The sequence below is a fragment of the Hemiscyllium ocellatum genome, chromosome 13, assembly GCF_020745735.1.
Source record: "Hemiscyllium ocellatum isolate sHemOce1 chromosome 13, sHemOce1.pat.X.cur, whole genome shotgun sequence".
NCBI lineage: Eukaryota > Metazoa > Chordata > Chondrichthyes > Orectolobiformes > Hemiscylliidae > Hemiscyllium > Hemiscyllium ocellatum.
The window spans coordinates 80,580,066-80,592,701 of NC_083413.1; the positions used below are offsets into that span (position 1 = coordinate 80,580,066).

A 12,636-nucleotide genomic window follows, 5' to 3' on the forward strand; every position below is an offset into this window, starting at 1 on the left:
CAATCTACAGAGTTTGTGTCACGTGACCTTGTTTCAATAAACACCATTTTACAGTTAGCCACGTTGAATTATGAAAGGCCAGTGACAAACCCACCTTAGCATCGTTATCAAGGACAAAGAGGAGACTCGTGTCTGGTCAGTCTGGACTGAAATTCAAGCCAAGTCTCAGAAATATGGCAGCAGCATCTTTTTTGCTTTAAACCAAATGTGCTTCCTATTCCAACTGCTAAAGGAAACCATGCTCCATGCTTCCAACAAACAGTTATTAGGCCACCTGCTAGGAAACAAGAAAGCAGCCCAAGCTCCCTAACCTGCGAATGCTTGGTGGTAGGATGCAGCCCAGGAGCTCATAGAAGCATAGGAGTGAAATCCTGCACAGTGTCTAAATGGTACAAGTAGCACATTGCATCTAAAAAGCCTTGGCACAGGTCACCGCCCAGCTTTGAAACAGCCTCTGTGCCGATCTGAAGAGCACTTATGCAATAGCAGTGCTGATTACTGAACTGCATCCAAATGACTTCAGCAATGGTGACTACACTTGCAGCCAAATGGCTCTGGCACAGCTTGCTGGACAGAGTCTAAACAAATCAGCAAGCATCCCTTAGCTGAAAGGAGTGGCTAGATATTTTGCTCTCAGGTTACTGACAATACAGTACTGCAATCGAACCGGCTGCCAGGTAAGCAGGGGACTAACTCGCAGCCACTTCTCCCAACCATTCCCACAGCATTATGGCTGAGATCAGCACTCCTTCTATGGGAAATCAGAGAAACACAGCTCACTAATACACCAGGAGGAATGTAGCGTTAATCTACCCCAACACACGCTAATCACCCAGAGAAGAAGAATCTTGTTCATTTGACGAGGGGACTTACCCTCATGCTTCACTAATGTCCCTAAGTGGGAAGCATCAATGGGGAAGTGTTTGCTCCTCTCTACATTGAGTAGTATAGCGACTATCCTTATCCTGCAGTACTCACTATGGGTCATTGGTGAACCTGGGTGATCGGGGCAGTGGGAATCCGTACAGATGACAGTACAACACATCAAAGCAGTAGCAGCACATCTCTGCGGTCACCACCAAGTTCCTCACATTCACTCCACTGGTTCCACTGAGCCCAGTTCCGTTCGGACGGTTTCCCACTGTGGTCAGCCCAGTCACAGGGCTGAGTGCAGAGTTCAAGGAGTTCAGGTTCCCATTGCTCTCCCGGTTGTTCCTCTCGCAATGGTTCTGGCTGTAGTTGTGGTTCTGGCTGTGGTTGTGATGATTCCCCAGGGCTGTTCCAGACTGCAGGCCAGGCACCGAGCCACAGCCTAGGCCCGTGCCGGGGTGGTTCAGCTGATTGTGAACATTGCTGCCCGATAACTTGGGCTTCTTCACTCCACAGCAGCCCGCTGCTATCTTCTGCTCGAGCGTTGGCTCCACTTGAAGGCACCGCCTCTTTCCCATCCTCCTCTGTAACACAGTGTCAGCACGGCAGCCTGACAAGAGAAGGTCCAACAATTAGAAACATGACACAAACTGAGATAACACACTAATTGTTCATTCTTACAGAATGAGCATTAAACAAATGCACAACACATTATTCAGAAGTAATCACAGGGTAAAACTAAGAATTTCCCTCACCCCCACCACCACTAAAATGCAAACACTTCATACCAAAGCAGATCAACTATGACAAATTGCCCAGGAATGCAGTCAGATTCTATCCTTCTGATCTTAGGTTGGTTCGAGAAAATATTTCTATAGGCTATGCAGAAGTTACAATTCATCTTCAGTGCTGGTAGAAACAGTTTGGATCAATGAACAGAGAACAGTAATCATAGGTACTTTAAGTGAATTCAGTTGGTCAGTTTTATAAGTCGTTCTAGTGCCAATGTCCTAAATTGGGGGGGGGGGGGGGGGGGTCAATGGATCAGTGTTTACACACCTCCTCCAATTCCATCAATATCCAGGTGCCCCAGGAAAACAAGTGATCCTACCAGTAGACTGGATTCCAAGAGAAAAGTAAAGACTTCCAGAACAGCTCTTTGCTGAATCCCAGTCAGCCCAAAGCCATTAGTCTCAACCTTGGACAACCCTCTGAATTTATGGTAATAGGTTAGCGCTCCAAATTCTATAGCATAATGTTGACAGTCTGGTGGTGTCAAGTGAAATCTCATTGGCATGGCGTGCCACCCAACACTCCGTTAATGTATAAGCCCATGCCAGACCAACAATAGATCAGAAGGTGATCAATGTGAAAAAGATGGAGGGGTGACCATTTCGAAGTTTACAAAAACATAAGGGGCATGGATTGGATGAATAGTCAAGAATATTTTCCCAAGAGTAGGGAGTCCAAAAGTAGAGGGCATAGTTTTAAGGTGAGGGGGAAAAGATTTAAACGGGGCCTAAGGGGCAACTTTTTGTTTTACACAGAGGGTGGTGTGTGTGTGTAAAAAATGAGGTCTGCAGATGCTGGAGATCACAGCTGCAAATGTGTTGCTGGTCAAAGCACAGCAGGTCAGGCAGCATCTCAGGAATAGAGAATTCGACGTTTCGAGCATAAGCCCTTCAGTGTGAGAGTGTGTGTGTGTGTGTGTGTGTGTGTGTGTGTGTGTGTGTGTGTGTGTGTGTGTGTGTAATGAGCTGCCAGACGAAGTGGTGGAGGCTGGTACAATTACATTTAAAATGCATCTGGATAGGTACATGAATAGGAAGGGTTTGGAGGGATATGGGCCAGGTGCCATCGCGTGGGACTAGATTGTGTTGGGATATCTAATCAGCATGGACAAGTTGGATTGAAGGGTCTGTTTCCATGCTGTACATTTCTATGACTGATTGACGTGCCACTCCCATCATGCGAAACACAACCAAATCACTTCCGTCTGCTCAAACATTGCCAATCAACAAGAGTGTCAGGGCATCGCAAGCATGTACAATGGCCTAAATATCTCAAGTGCACTGTAATGTAGTGCTGTATTGAACTGTAATGTAGTGCTGAATGAAGAAATGCAATGAGAATCTTTATTATGTGACTCCAAACAGCAATTCACCCAATCAGCATCAACCCATTTATAACAGCTATAGCACCGCTACATAACATCACACCAACAGTGCTACTCAGTCACAGCACTATTCACACAAGTCAGAATCATACCACCCAACATCAGGTAAAAGCACTGTACACTACACTATCTAGATGCAGCAGGGCCACACTGTATCAAACACCAGCACTGGGTCCAGCATCATTCAGCTGACCTCATCAGGTTATTTCCAAGCTACGTCACTGTCATCCCCTTTTGGAAACATTTCTAATAGACATCATGTCAACCATAATTAACAGCATTTCTCCCCAATTTCATGCCAACAGCATCTCAATAATTAAAACCTCTTGGTATTGTACTTATAATGGCAAACAGGCTAAACGTTTCAGGTGAAATGATGAACCGTTTTAACAAAGAAAAAAGGTAAAAAAAAACAATCAAATTCTCCCCAAGCCTGGCAGCTTTCTTCAATAATCTGAGCACTACACCATGACAAAACCTAAGCCCAATAGCAGCATAGTGAAATCAGAAAACAAATCAAGAAAGTGTGGCCTCAACAACAGAAGAAATCCATCTGAAAATTCTGGGGACACGGGTTCAAATCCAACCGTGGCATATCGTGAAATCTGAATTCAGTTGTGGAAAAAAAAACTGAACTAAAACTGTAAATTCAGAGGCACGATGTAATTACTGTTTTGAAAATTAGAATTGTCAATCAATTTGACTAACTTCCTTTAGGAAAGGAAATCTGCTATCCTTACCTGGTCAGGCCTGTATGCAAGCCCAGACCCAGCAGCATGGCTGATTCTTAACTGCCCTTTGGGCAAGGAGGAACAGGCTATAGATACTGGCCTAACAAGGGATTTCAATGTACGAACAAATTAAAACAATCTGGCTTTGTATGTTTATATTTTCAACATCCATGTTGACATAACAGAATATAAAAGGAGATGCTTCTTAATTAAACGGTTTGATTTGGAATCAATTCCTGCATTACCAGAACAAAGACAGAGTATCTGGAAGACAAATGGTCAGACCTAAAGCAATGTCAAGCAAGACCTGACCTTAATTAGATTTCAATAAAAAAAGTTAAATCCTTGGCTTCAATACTAGATTATATAGAAATATACAGTAGACAGTTTTATTTACTTAGAGCCACCAGTCACTTCCCAAATACTAGAAATTAAATCAATACAAGTACACCATGTGAATTAAGTCAAAACAGGAATCAGACCTGACATTATAACCTATATGACATACGAACTGAAACTCCCACAGTGTCATTCAACCTAATCAGTTTATAATGTTACACGAAGCATTCCGGACCCATCATGCCATAATTACAGGCTCCATACCAGATAATAATGTAATGTAATTGCAGGATTATACTGCAGCGTAATTAAAGGCTGAATGTCAGATTATACTGCAGTGAAATTATAAAATCAATAGTGGATTATGTGGAGCTGTAATTACAAAGACGTGCACCAGGTTTTTCAGAGGTGTAACTACAGGCAATATAATAAATTACACTGCAGTGTACTGGACTACACGCAAGGTTCACTGCGAGCTGTGCACTGGATTATACAGAAGGTTCACTGCAGGCAGTGCACTGGATAAAACGCCCAGATCGTGTACTGATTTATACAAAGCGATCATTACAAGCAGTGTGTCAGATTATGTGGAGGGGTCAGCAGAGGTTGTGTACCAAATTATACTGCAACATAATTGCTGGCTATGTACTGCATTATGCAGATGTATAATTAGACTGTGTATCAAGTTATCCACAGATATAAATAAGACAGTATACCAGATTATACTGCAATACAATTGTAGGTGTACACAAAGATATTGAGATTTAATTACATAATATATAGCAGACAATACGAAGGTGTATTATCAGGTTATATCTACAGTTCACTTCTATTAAATTTATTTTTTGTCTAATGAGGAGAAATGGCAGGACATTTCAGTCTTGTGAAATGCATATCTTGTGCCATGTTGGAACTCCAGGAGGTTTCTCAATGCCTGAACAACCAAGTGTGCAGGAAATATCGCCAGTTTAAGGATGAGACGTTCTAAGTTTCAGAAGTTGAATTCATTGCATTGCATCCATGAGGCTGAGATACACAAGGATAGAATATTGCTACAGATGTGACCACTCTGCTTCTTGTGAATGTCCAGGTAGAGGGGAGTTAGGCTGTTACAAGCAGGGGAGGAGGAATAGGTAAATCATGCACAAATCTCCTAACTCTCCATCCAGTACTCAACTCTGGGTACTTATGGGATTGAAAGTTCCTCTGGCGAGTGCACCCAGCACCACGTTCACAACAAGCTCAACTGTACAAGGGACCAAGAAGAAGCTCGAGAAAGAAAATAATTGGGTATTCAATACTTTGTGGAGGAGTCTGGCTTTTCTGCACCTGCAAACGTGGTCACAGGAAGACATGTTGCATTCCTGAAGCCAGGTGGCTTGGCTGCAGAGCACTTTGGGCTCGTGAGCAGTCAACATCGCAGCTCATATCGGTAACAACTTGGGTGGAAAAATGGGTGCAGCCCTCCAGTCAATCTTTAGCGAGACACTGGTGGTGTCTCAAAAGCAATAACATCCAGATTTACACTCTGTGCCACCAAACATGAGTCCAGAAATACAAGGATACATTGTATGAATACATGGGGTGGGGGTGAATGTGGTGCAAAGATGGGTTTCTGGGACATTGGGACTGGGTCTGGGGTGACGAAGGTCTGTACAGGACAGAAGAATTCAGCAGAATGGGATGGTGGGACAGTTTGCTAATGCTGTGGAAAGGGTTTAAACTAACTTAGCAGAGGATAGGAGCCGAGACGCAGTATAAAAGAAAGCAGAGATGACATACACAAGGTTTGGGAAACACAGATAGCACCAGAATAAGAAAGGAAGGTAATGCGTGGGCTCAGAATGAGTAGCAATGCAATGAAATCCAATTTAGCTTTACAATGCATGTGTGGAAATGCACACAGAATCACTGCAAACTGCAGGTATAGTTCGCCACACGGGAATGTGATGTCTGCAACACCATGCAGACGTGACTCTATAAAGAGCAGGAACGGGCACTGAATATTTCCAAATACAAGATGCCGTGGAAAAGAAATGAAATAAAGGACGAGGAGGAGAACATTATAGCATCAGTGATACAAAGTGCCTTGGAGGTGGCAAGGACATAAAGAAACAGTAGTGGTACCATTACACAAGGATGTATATTCTATGAGCTACCAATGTATTTTTCCTAATCAATGCATCCTGTTGATGAGAGTAATGCAGTTGAGGTAGTGTACATGGATTCCCAGACTGGAATGGATGAAGTGGCACAAAATTATAAAGTTGAAGCTTGCGGAATGAAGGGAACTTGTGGCAGCGTAGATACAAATTGGCTAAATGACACCAAACAAGGTGACAATTAGAGGAAGTTACACAGTGGTACCTCCACAGATTGATTTGAGGATCAAGGTCTTTTTTAAAAATATATTAATGACCTACATTTGGATGCATAAGATTAGTGATTGGCAAAAGAACCATGGGCAGGATGAGGTAAAACATTATTATTTCTATTTAATACATTACCTGAAAGGTTGGTGGAGGCAGATTCAAATCAGGGTTGACAAAAATGATTTGGATAAGCAGCTGAGGAATAATTTGCTGGGCTACAGGGAAAAAGCAACAGAACAAGACAACTTGAGCTGCTCTTGCACAGATCTGACACTGACAACAGACCCAAATACCCAGCATCTCCTGTGCTGTAACAATTCTATGATACTGTTGTGCATTGGATTATGCTGAAGCTAATTACGGGCTTTATGCATCATGCAGTACATACAGAGCTTCTTCATAGGAGTGTTATCAAACAAAAACTGACGTTCTGTCACGTGAAGGATTATTAGGCTAAAGGATTTGAGGAACAATTTAAATGGCGCAGGGGGCAGCATAACAGGCTGAGCATGGGATTCTCATGGGGTTAGTCACAGACTATGTAGGCACTGAAGGCTGATAGGATTAACCAGATGACATATGTACAGGATCATGAGGGGGTTAATCTTGGGCTATGTACGCAGTGGATTCCAATAGTGTTAACGATATGCTCTCTGCTGGATTCCAGTGGGGTTAAACACAGGCTATCCACTATCTTCCAATGGAGAATAAGAGGTTATACACTTTATTGTGACGGAGGATAATTACAGGCTACATTCAAATGGGGGTGATTGTAGGCTCTATAGTATATTCTGATAGGGGTGGGAGAAGATAATCACAGGCTGGATACTGTATTCAAATGGGGGGGATAATCACATGCTATATACTATATTCTGATGGGGGAATAATCACAGGATATGCACTATATTTCTTGGGGGATAATCACCAGCCAGACACTATATTCTCACGGGGATAATCCAAACAGTTTGCACTGGGCTCCGATGGGGTTAATCACAAGCTACAGTCATTGCTAATGGGACTGATCAGGGTTTCTGACATTTTGGCAGCCGGGTAGCAGATCATTTTGCCAGTCATTTCAACTTCACTCAGTGGTAGGTCAAATTTAAACTTTCAATTCTTTTTCCAATTTGTTGTGTTCCCTTCTGAAAAGAGTTTATGACAACTAGACACAACCCATGAATGCGACATTGAAACAGGAAAATCCTGTGCAAGCTGAAAGTGCTCTTCCACAAAAATGATACATATAAATCAAGTCAAAAAAAGTTTTAACGGTAGAAGCAGTCTGAACTGACTATTTTAAACTGCTACTTCACAGTACAGAATGAGTTTTTCCTGGAAAAGAAATGCTGTCATGTAGGTATCAGAACAAAAACACAAGAATATTAAATCTCAACAGGGAACAACAACTTATACTATATAGATAGGGTATCCTTTGGTTGGCAAGTGGACCCTGGTTGAGGAATTGCCATGGTGAGTGCACCAGAAAACAGTGAACTGTCAAGCTTTTGGTTAAACTGTATGGCAATTGTAAGCCATTGTGTGCGACAATAAAGACAGAAAGTGAGGGCTACAGATGCTGGAGTATCAAAGTTGAAAAGTGTGGTGCTGGAAAAGCACAGCAGGTCAGACAGCATCCGAGGAGCATGAGAATCGATGTTTTGGGCATAAGCCTTTCATCAGCAATTGGGGGGGGAACGCTGAGAGATAAATACTAGGGTGAGGGGAAGGCAATAGGTAGACGCAATAGGGGAATGATAGTGATAAGGCAGAGGTGAGGGTGTAGCGGAGAGACTGAGCCCTCTTGAACTGTCCCACCTGTCCATCTTCCTTCCCACCTATTTGCTCCATTCTCCCCTCTATCACTATCAACGCCCTCTTGCATCTATCTATCTATCTATCTATCTATCTATCACCTTCCCAGCCACTTTCCCCCCCCACCCCACACTTGTACTTAGCACTCAGCAACCTCCCACCCCACACACACATTCCTGATGAAGGGCTTATGCCCGAAACGTCGACTCTCCTGCTCCTGGGATGCTGCCTGACCCACTGTGCTTTTCCAGCGCCACACTTTGACTCTGTGACAATGAAGCTAAGTCAATTCAAACTCAGACCAGTTAAGTAGACTGACTGGTCAAGTCAGTTGCTCAAGATTGGCAGCCAACTATTCCCTAGCATATTCTCCATAGCAATACATCCACCAGAGTCCACTTAGCAAACTGCATCATCTTCTCGTGCAGTATAAAAATTGATCTCCTCTTTGAGGTTTGGTACTCTTGCAATTTTATCCTAATGTATGAAAGACAAACAGTTTCAAGAGTATGCCTCTTGATTATTTTAAAGGAAAATTAGCAAAGTTCCAGTCAGCTAATCAGAACAGTAGCAAAGAGCCCCAGCATCTATTATGTTTCCAGAGATGGAGCTCCAAAACCTAGCTATTAATTTGCCACATAGAGTTCACCAGAGTTCTTCCATCATCTACAGGAACACCCCACATATTCCATTGGAGCCTATGACACTGAAAGGTTTAAAAGCATATAATGCCCAGAATTTCAAGCATTAGGTCAGTGCTTCTCAATTGTTGGCCACCACAACCCCATATCAAAATTTTAATTCTTGCCATCCGCTAGTGAAAAATGTGAGAGTGGAGTAAAGAGGGAACACAATTCCGATAATGCAGTTGGAACTCCATGATGGCCATTGCTGCTACAGCAGTCAGGATCCCAAAAATGCAGCTTGCAACTTTGCCTGGTGATTCAACCCCCTTCCCTGCATTAAGTTGAAATTACAACTTCAAAGTCACATTCTTAATCTATACCAAGGGATGGTTCCAGTTTCTGGATTAGTGGTGCTGGAAGAGCACAGCAGTTCAGGCAGGATCCAAAGTGCAGCGAAATCACGTTTCGGGCAAAAGCCCATTTTGCCCGAAACGTTGATTTCGCTGCACTTTGGATCCTGCCTGAACTGCTGTGCTCTTCTAGCACCACTAATCCAGAATCTGGTTTCCAGCATCTGCAGTCATTGTTTTTACCTCGATGATTCCAGTTTACCCATCTAGAAAATCATTCAACACATAGTAAGCTTTATTTTAGTTATATCACAGCCAGTCCAAAGCTGAGGCATGTAAAATCATATCAACTTCCATCGCTACAACATCTTTAATAAATCCAAAGCACTCAGTTCAATGCACTCACCTTACAAATCAGACAGAAATCAACACACTCAATTTCAAAATCAGAACTAAGCCACACATTTCTTATCAAATATGTAGAACACCTTTACACAATCTAACTTTGCATATAGTGAATTCATCGTTTAGTCTCAGTCAACACTGAGGGTTCTAAATGAGATTGCATCACATTTTGAACACTACATTCCAATATCTAGCATTCTTTTTCAATGAGATGGGATACAGTCTAATAACCTGGAGCTTCCACAAGTAGATCTAATGCCCATGATTACAACAGGTCTTTGATAGTGGGCTATTTGGGAATGTACACTTAGGTCCAAATCTTGGGTGAAATGTGAAGTGGAGATCTTAGAAAATCAGGCACCAAGTCAGTCAATATCCTTGTTGCATAATGCAATGAAGCAAATTGGTTTTTTTTAAAAACTACATTAAAGGCACTTAAAAATGTAAGTGGTCGTCACTGAATACAAAACAATAAGTACTATAGCAAAGGATCGAGTGAGCTCCGCTATATGTTCTCAAGTTTGGAACTTCCCATAACAAGACCTCAAGTTAAGCCCTGAGAGAGAGATTGAGGAATTTACATATATCATTAAATCTGCCCTGTGTCAACACATGCAAAGCAAGATGGTTGTCAGCACTTAGAACATGTTCCTGAAGGGCTCAACAGTTTTTATTACGATGTCAATAATTTTCCAAATAAAAACGTCGGGATAGGGTTCTAAAACACAAACTGCAATACATTGTAATCTTTCCAGTCTGGAAATCTATTACCAAGGAATTTTCTGAGCATATCTAAACAACTCTTAGACTCAACTGCTTGCACACTGCAACAATCTAGATGGAAAGGGTTTAGTGAAGATAATAAACATTCAATTATACTTCAGTTTTGGAACAAGCAATGCGGGTATCAAGTACAGTACTAATATGTTAGCACTCCAACGTCACCTTGTAAAGCTGGGAATTCTGAAATCCACAAATCATTCAGTCCAGGATTGGAAAGATTACAGTGATTGAGGATTCACTAAGACTCGGATGACCACCCCTACTACTGCATCTAGTTTTCTTAATGAGACACACAGCCACAAATTCTGTCACGAATTTGAGTTTCCACATTAGTCCCAATAACACTAGAAAGAAATCGAGGGTCCTCACAATGAGAAGTCACATTGACAGTTCACCTTTTATTACAAATTTTAAAGGTTAGAAGCTTTGAGTAACAACTTGGCAGCACACTTAATTTTACACCAGAAGTTTGTGGCCCAAACCTCATGTACAATACTGAAGGAACGCTGCCTGTCCTAGAACAAAACAGCACAGAACAAGCCTTTCGGCCCTCGATGTAGTGCCGACCTGTGAATTAATCTAAGCTCATCCCATCATCATCATCATCCATGTGCTTATCCAAGGATTGTTTAAATCTCCCTAATGTGGCTGAGTTAACTACATTGGCAGGCAGGGCATTCCACACCCTTACCACTCTCTGAATAAAGAACCTGCCTCTGACATCTGTCTCTCAGTTTGTAACTGAGGTTATAAACGATGTGTTAAACTGAAACACTTTGTCTGGTCCTTTACTTCAGTGTGACGATGTTGTCACTTTAAGGAAGTTATATTTCATCCTTGAGTTTTTTTTAACCAAAAGAGAGAGTGTAAAGGCAGAGGTGCCAAAATGTCTCGGAAAGGGCCTAGTTTAACAATGGCAGGCAAATGGCCGGTTCTCCCAGTTCAGGTTTTTCTGGTTTGGTTTTAGTTTTAGTAGAATATCTGCGACCAGCAGTTTGTCAGAAGCCGCTGCAGTGGAAAAATGTGCCGTGCTTCAGCAGATGATCCCTGCCTGACTTTTCTCTCTGAAATCTCTCCTGCCTGTCAGAACCAGTTTGATTTTAACTTTCTTAAGGTGTGTTTATGGGATGTTATGGGAATTGGAACAACTTCTTAATTAAACTGCAATATCGAGTTAGTTGAGTTTTCAGATAATTAAGTACTTTTCTGAATATCACCCATTGCTTTTCTGGAGATTTGCCAGTTAACAGCTTAATTCAGTTTAATTATTCTCATCATTGTCTTAACCAACATTACTAAAACCACGATTTGCTGGAAAAACTCAGCAGATCTGGCAGCATCTATGGAGAGAAATCAGAGTTAATGTTTCATATCCAGTGACCTTTCTGCAGACTTGAGCAAGTTCTCCGGAAGGATCACGGGACCTGCAACGTTAACTCTGATTTCTCTCCATAGACGCTGCCAGGCCTATTGAGCTTTTCCAGCAATTTCTCTTTTTGCTTCCAATTTACAGCTTCAGCTGTTCTTTTGTTTTGAATCACCAAAACCATAAAATGTCATAATCGTGCTGAGGGTGCAGTGACTGCGACATTGGATAAGTAATAATCACGTAATACAAAGCGATTCACTAACCACATTTCTTACAAACATCTCAGGGTGCTTTATTGTGTTTTGTAGAAGTATGTACCCTTATCCCAAAGTTTCCAAATCAAGAATCTGATGCCTTGGGCTTCCAGGGAGAGGTTAAAGCACAAACATTGTGATGTTTAGAAACACACTCTCCATTCAGTTTCTTGAGGATTCTCAAAGAGCAGCCTGTTCTTTCACACCGTGATGGTCAGGAAATGGCCTTAAATTAGGAGGACAGTCTGTTACTGCAACAGCTGGTCAATTAAAAGGTCTTTCAGCACAGCCTAAGGCCTGAAGCTTCCCAGTTTGCAACTTATCAGCTCAGAAAGTGAGCATATCGTTTCTTCATGCGAGGTCTCATAGGACTCTTTTGGATTTGTCAATTTGTATCCTATCAACACAGACTGCAATACCAAATGACTCAGTAGGGAGGTTTCTCACAGAGCATCTCTCATCTTCAGAGTTAATAAACTACAAACAATGTCAGCATTACACAGCACCTTGAGCAGAATAGTTATTCATCCCATCTCAAGATCTGGGCAC

The 12,636-nt window shown here is 42.1% G+C and overlaps 1 protein-coding gene across 2 annotated transcripts in view; it reads right to left on the reverse strand.

Annotated features, from left to right (window-relative positions):
* LOC132821963 (AMMECR1-like protein) overlaps nt 1–12,636 on the reverse strand; it is a 59,048-nt gene that overhangs the window by 32,975 nt on the left and 13,437 nt on the right. For both annotated transcript variants that reach the window (XM_060834988.1, XM_060834989.1), the window contains one exon: nt 979–1,480. In XM_060834988.1, the coding sequence (XP_060690971.1) occupies nt 979–1,480 (502 nt within the window). The remainder of the gene's footprint in view (nt 1–978; nt 1,481–12,636) is intronic.